Here is a 7,097-nt window from a genome sequence, read left to right on the forward strand (position 1 = left end):
TTTTTATGAAGATAGTCCAAGGCAGACAGAGTGTAGGATGATGGGACAACGGGGTGTAGCTAAGGTTTGTGCCAGAGCTGGTACGTACATATATGTGCTGCAACAGAACTTAGGTGATCTGCTCAATAAACACACAAATCCTGCCTGAAACACCGGTGTCCCAGGACATGTGTTAGGGTACGGAGGTTGCGACAGTAATGCCAGCTTTAGGAGTACTTCTCTTGGCTGTTTCTTCCTTCCCCTGTACTGTAGCTCACCATTTTCTTCAGCTGTGCTGATGTAACTTGAGCAGGCTGCATCATGAACAAAGGAACTAATCCATGTTTTTAAAAAGGTTAATTTGAATAAGTTTGGGCATGGGTGACAAGGGAGTGCTGGGGGCACAGTGGTGGAAAAGAGAATAGGAGATGCCTAATGTTAGTACTGTCGGTGAAATCCTGTGTTTGTGTAATGAGAAAAGCCGACCTGCTGTAAAATCTGCTGCGATGCAGTGAAGAGCAAATATGGAATTGTGATTATATTCTAGAGTGTAGCCAGAATAAATAGTAGAGTTCGACTTTCTTATCATGACCATCAGAAGCTGTGTATTACTCTGACCTTTCTGCAGGCTGGGATTTGTGGGCTGTATTTCTCATCCTGCAAATACTGAAGAGAATATAAATCTGCCCTAGCTGATTAAGCCTTTATTTAGCTGTACCTCTTTATCCCTGTGTCTCAGGTTTTTTGTATCTGATGGTTTGAAGAGGTGTGAAGCTTAAAGCTTTCACTTTATTTATTGACTTTCTAACTTTAAAATCAGTTGGAGATAGCATCAAACAAAAATGTTAAGTGTCTCTAGCTGAGAGAAGAGGGGAAGGGGAATATTTATGTAAGGAAAGGCCATAAGCAAATACTACTCCTTTCAAAGTAGAACAGAATTTTCTATTCCTCTGTATCAATTCCCAAAGAAGTGATTCCCGTATGGCCTCTGTCAGGAGGAGGATGCAGAATACAGAGGCAGAGTTGCTCAGCTGTCAGCTTATAGACAGCTCTGCTGGCAGCACAGAACGAGCTGCAGCCCAGCTGCTTTGGACTGGACATCAGTTCCACAGAGAAAGTGGAGCGATGCATTTTTCATTTTGGTACGTGTTAATATTGCACTGTGCAGTTTATTTCCACCACCCCCCCTTTTAATGGATGCAGCATACAACTGTAATGCATCTTAATAATTTTATATTACTTTGCACTTGCTTTCATTTTATTCAGTGGCTCTGCAATACAATTTTTTGTAAAGTCAGATTTATCAAGCTTTCACATATGCATCGGGGATTAACAGGATGGTCAATCTCCATAAAACACATTGCTAAATACATTTTATAAATTCAGTTTCAGTATCATAATGAAGAAGTTGCTTAGGCTCTTAACAAATGACAGAGCAGTTTTTAAGGGCTTCATATGCTGCAGCGCTTGACGTAAACGGAAGCAGCTTATCTAAAACCCTGACATTTGCTGTAGCTTTACTTCTCCAATTCATATGAAATGAATAAATTAGACAAAGAATTCAGTTGGTCCTGTGTATGAAAATGAGTTCACTTATCTGTGATGTTCCCAGTCAGTCATGGTATTCTGTATCTATAAGAATATTTCCTAATTTTGTCAGAACTGGTATTTGACCTAATTGTTACATGACTGTTAAATGATATCGGCATTGATACCCCTGTTGGAAAGAGGTGTTCAGCTAAACGTGACCAGAGGGAGTTAAGTTTTTTTTGTCTTAGTGTTATTCCAAATTTTTTTTTTTCAAATTTATATAGGAATTTAAAATTAAAGGTGAGAAGTAATTTAAGAGATGTCTATGGCTTTAAAGTAATTACATAATGAGGGTTATTTTAAAACTCAGTGTCATAGCTGTAGGTAAAAGTAGAATTAGAGAGACTTAGTGAGATTAGCATCTTCATTGCCTGTATAATTTCGAAAATGAGACTTGGTAGTGTGACACAAATTTTTGTTCCCTTTGTCTTTTTTAGAATTCAATATACTGATTTTTAGAATATTTTGGGTTTGTTTAGGATGCTCCCATAGAGAAGTATGTATATTTAGGTATGTTACAATTTTTTAAAACAATAATTTTATGAAATGATTGATTATAGCAAAAGGGGTTATGGATAGTTTTTATTCTGTAGCTGTTTGGGTTCATTAATTCAAAAGCACCAGTTAGACCGTGTTTTCTGTGACTTCATTTTATACGACCAATCAACCGATCCATTTGTGCTCATTCTCACAATTGAGAGTGTTGCATAAAATGACCGGACACTTTAGCCTTTTAATAAAACTAGTGCTTCAGAACATGCCTTACTGAGTTGGGGGAGAGGGGAAGGAGAGTAGTTAGAAAATGTATAGTTGGATAACACGTTTAATATGACCAAAAGCGTTCTTTTAATCCTACGCTTCTATGACTGCTTCTGTGTGTTAAAATTCATATCATAGATGACTCCTAGCAGTGCCTTTTGTAGAGAGAAGTCTGAGTTTTCATGAAATCAGTAACGATTTAGGGGTCTCCTTCCAAAAGCAGCATCATGTTTATGTGCCTCAGAGATAATAAACTGGTGGGATCCCCAAAGCTATTAGAAGGCACTAAGGATTTTACGCAGGCATCCAGATCCCGCCACAGCTGGGCAGCCTTTTCCCGTACGTGGTCTGCAGAGCTCAGTTTGTCTGCTGCGTATGTGAGAGATGGCACCATAGGGAGTTGGTGCCTTCATAGAGAGAAGCATCAACCAAGCTAATGGAGCAGCCGGTGCCAGCTGAGTAGGATCAGAGGAAGAGTTTGGTGCTCTTGGAAGAGAGGCAATAACTGGATCCAACAATAGCTCAGCAGTCGTGCTCCGAAAGGGCAGAGCTGAGATGGAAGAGGGCTTAAATGTCTTGTCTGTATGTTTCTTCCCTCAATCCAATTCTGTTTGTACAGAAGCTTGGGCACTTGCTGCAGGGCTTATACAGCCTCGTTGGGAAACTGTGATCCACAATGTCTTACAGAACAACCAAAAGGAGAAGAGTGAGTCTGTGCTTTTAGGAGTAGATCTTAATAAGGATATATGTGTATTTTCAGTACAGCTATCTAGCACGTCATCAGTTGTGGTTTACCTGCAGGACAGTTAGGATTGCTGGAACAAAGCATGGAGCTGATTTCCTGACATTGTCCGGCTGTTTTTATGGACGGCCCAGTGAAGTGCCACGCAGCACAGAGGGCTGTAGCTGCCCCAAGTAAGGGAAGCTCCTACCAGGAGAAGGAGAAGTGTTTTTACTGCAGTTTCTGACTAGTAAGAAGAATGACAAAAGAGGAGGAAGAAAAGGTGGAGAAGCCCAAGGAGCTATAGAAAGAAACTGCCCTTCCAGAAGGACAGGGTTTCAATCACAGGGCAATTGAAATGAACTCAGTAGCAAGTGATGTTTTCCTCTGCAACATGTGTGTCTGTCTGTAAGAAGCTGTTGAGAACTCTGTTTCCTTTGGGAGTTCAGGGTCAGTTATACTCCAGCCTCACGATATAGCTCCTGTAGTAGTAGTACAGACAAGTATCTCAAACAAACATCACCTCTTCAGTTACTCCATTAGCATTGAACAGCCAGCCAGCCAGCTCCACCGCTCTTTGGGAATGGGAGTAAGAACCCAAACAGCACTTTCTTCTGTGAGTGTTGCAGAAGGGGAAAGGTGACACTGGAGGATGCATATTGCACTTCACCAGCTGCTCCTTCACACTCCCTATCAGTTAAGAGGGGAGAATGATTTTTCAGCATTTTGACCCAGCTATTGAACCTATAGAATATTGTTGGTTGGAATATTGTTGGATTTCACTACACCAACCTGGAAAAATACTACTTCTTATCTGTAAGCATTTTCTGCTTTTAAGTGTAAGACTACAAGGTGATGTTATGTCCTTCAGTGAATCACAATAGTTCAAAAGTTTGCAGTAGCTCTTCATATGCTTATTTGCTGTCCTTCTAGCCATAGGGGATTTTTAATAAAGACTGCATGTAAGATTGCATAATCCCACCTGTGATGGCTGCTTGAGTCTTCACTTTCTTACATGAAGGAAAGCAATACCTTTTCTAAGGTCTTGGTGTTTTCCAATAGGAGCAATCCCTGGAACATCAATGTAATTCGAGGATTTGTTGTTGTTACAGCATGCATAGATGTATACTTGTGAAATGCCATGCTTTGAAAGACGATTAAATTATTATGTTGTTATGGAGTATATTTTCTTATATTAGAACATAAATTCTGGAAGTGAAATATTGCATGTTGTTTGAATCTGTACGTGTAAATAACTAGTTCAGGCAGTTTTGGAAAGTTTTAAAATACTTCACAACAAGAATCAGGTACCCAAATGGTAACTTCCTTAGCGTTATTACAATCCATTAGTAACATTAGGTACTGTTACAATTCATTAGGTTTTAAAATTGAGATTAGTTAGTGAATTATCAGGTATTTGGTTTCCATAAGCTTGATACCAAATGTAATACTATTTAAGATATAATGCAAAATAAATTATGAAAATGAAAAATGAGTGATTTTCTTTGGGTTTTCTTTCCAGGCTGATAAGTGAAGAACTGCCAGAAGTTCCTGTGCTTTACAGAGATGTCTCATCCCTTTTGCTTATCCAGATTTTAACCATGCCTCAACCATTGCACAAAGGTATGTTACAAAAATATGTATATTTAGATAATTGTGTATGAGGCTGCATTTACGGTGATTTCCGGGATGGTAAATCGTAGCTGGTCTATACTGTGTATTTTAAAATAATGTTTCTGCCTTATCTACAGAAGGTGGCATTGAACAGAAATTTTTGTTGTGGGTTGACAGGCTTATCTGCGTCCCCTGTCTCCTTACCTTATCAGTCAGCCTATTCAGTACAGATACAAGAGCTGAGCAAAAACTGTTAAGTACTCTTACTGAAGGAAAAATGTCCTTTGTTTGACCTTCATCTCTTTGCTTAGAGGGGCAGCTCAATACTTCGAGTTGAACTGAGTGCCTAAAGGTGAAAGATTGTCATTTAGTTTGGATTTCAGAGTTTAAACTGCAGCAGTCTTTCTTACATAATAGGAGGTCATAGATGAAGATGATAATGCTGTAATGCACCAACTTCAATAGAGACGGCATATAGTATAATTTGGAATAAATATTAGATATTTAAGAACTAAATTTTTCATTACTAAAATCAAAACTGTTTTAAAACATAAAATTTTTTGTGTGTGCAAAAGGAACAGCTGAACTTGGTCCATCATGCTAATAGACAGTGTGCGCTCCAGAAGGTGGGTAGTTCAGACCCTCTGGTTTCTGGCTTGATTATTGATAACTATACCTTTATTTTAAAATGAAGACAAACAAACAAGTACCCTTTTACTACTTCACTGACAGTGAACAGAGTATCTGCTCTGGGGTCTGTGTGGCACTTTTGATATCTACTGAGTTTTGGTAATTTGTAAATAGGTAAATACAGGGACTGTTTTGCTCTTGATGCATAAGCCTGACTTAGGAATTATGTAGAAACTGTTTCCCCTTAAGAGGTGTTCAGTCCTCACTACTGAATGTTCAAATTCAGCTCAAGTGACTCTGTGTGTATCTCTTAATGTTGTGAGTTGTGTTTTTTCAATTCAACATACATGTTCATGGGTTAAATATGTCCAATAAATTATTAGAATATGAAAACACCAGGAGAATAAAATACTTTTGAATAGGAAGCCTATTGTCAAAAATCTACCTTTTTTTTTTAACCTAAATTAACTTTTATTGGAAGGGCTTAATACAAGCAGTAAACAAAATTTTAATGAGACTGTCTTCTGAAATACGGGGAAGGGAATAGTGAAGCCAAAGTACAAATAGTGGTGGTCTTGTAATTTATATTCAAGCATTGAAAAACACCATTTATGAAAGCATAACTTATCCTAGGAAAGACAACATTCAATTAATAGTAAGGCATCCCGTGGAGAATTCTGTCAAATACCACGTATCAGCAGCCTTTGCTCTTAGGTTTAGTGTATGTTGCAGTTGAAAGGGAAACAGCAAGTGGCAGGAAGGAGATGAATGTAACCACTTCAAATCTATGAAGCATTAAATTGGAAATAAATTGCCATTTATCTTTCTAATTTTTGTTTCATCAAAATAGGCATCATAGAAAGACAGTCTCCCATGATTTCTTTGTCCAAAGGTGTAGAATGCAGTTCAGAAAAATAGGTAATAACAAATCTGTTTAGAACCTTTGTAATGGGTTGGTGGGTCACAGAGTTGAACTCAATATCATTAATTCTTGGTAGCGAGCTGAGGCATGAAAAGGTAAAATGGCTTGCGCAGGGTCACGTGGCAGTTAGTGATGGGGTGAACAAAAATCTACATTTAAGCCTACAGCTTCCTGAACTTCCTGTGCTGCTTTGGCATGGTTGGGGGGCGCAGGAGCTGTGGACTTGGCCGGACACCAGTATGCAGACAGAAGGTTGATGCCTGCGTGCGCTGGCAGGTATTTCCAGTGCATTCCTTTAACAGCAGACTTAACTACATTGCAGAAGGGGTCGTGGTGCAGTCTGGTGCAGAATGCTGTGGTAAATGGTGTTAGAACACCAATAATGAAGGAAGGATCTGCAGGGTTTAGAATCCATGAAAAATTTTCTTCCTCTTTTAGCATGGACGCTCCCTGTAATGGTACTGGTTTTGCAGTATCACTTACTAGCTATGTTGATGTATTCGGAGAAACCATATTTGTAGCCTTATAGGAAACTAAAACTGTTCGTCAAGTATTAAATTTTCTTCATGTTCATACTCAAAATCCTTTTTGTTTACACAATGTTTTTTAAAAACACTGACTGCTCTGTAAGGAGGGCCCAAACTTCATCTCTTGCCCTTCAAATACAGCACAAGGAATCGCATTAACTGCCCTGTGTTAACTGTTGGATGGCTGTTGGTATCTTTTTCAATCCAACATTGATTAAAGCAGTAAAAATGCCATTACTGTTCAGCTTCTTCATTCAGAGAGGAAAATTGATCCAAACACATCACAAAGAAAGAACACTACAAATTAAACCTTTATTTTTAGGAAAGAAACTTTGTGGTGGAGGTCAGAGCATTT

At 38.7% G+C, this 7,097-nt stretch overlaps 1 protein-coding gene across 16 annotated transcripts in view; it reads left to right on the top strand.

The window, feature by feature from the left end:
• UBR3 (ubiquitin protein ligase E3 component n-recognin 3) overlaps positions 1 to 7,097 on the top strand; it is a 117,771-nt gene that overhangs the window by 93,840 nt on the left and 16,834 nt on the right. For all 16 annotated transcript variants that reach the window (XM_035896256.1, XM_035896263.1, XM_035896257.1 and 13 more), the window contains one exon: positions 4,572 to 4,672. In XM_035896256.1, coding sequence (XP_035752149.1) covers positions 4,572 to 4,672 — 101 coding nt within the window. The remainder of the gene's footprint in view (positions 1 to 4,571; positions 4,673 to 7,097) is intronic.

Source organism: Egretta garzetta, unplaced genomic scaffold, assembly GCF_000687185.1.
Source record: "Egretta garzetta isolate BGI_Z169 unplaced genomic scaffold, ASM68718v1 scaffold16, whole genome shotgun sequence".
Classification (NCBI taxonomy): domain Eukaryota; kingdom Metazoa; phylum Chordata; class Aves; order Pelecaniformes; family Ardeidae; genus Egretta; species Egretta garzetta.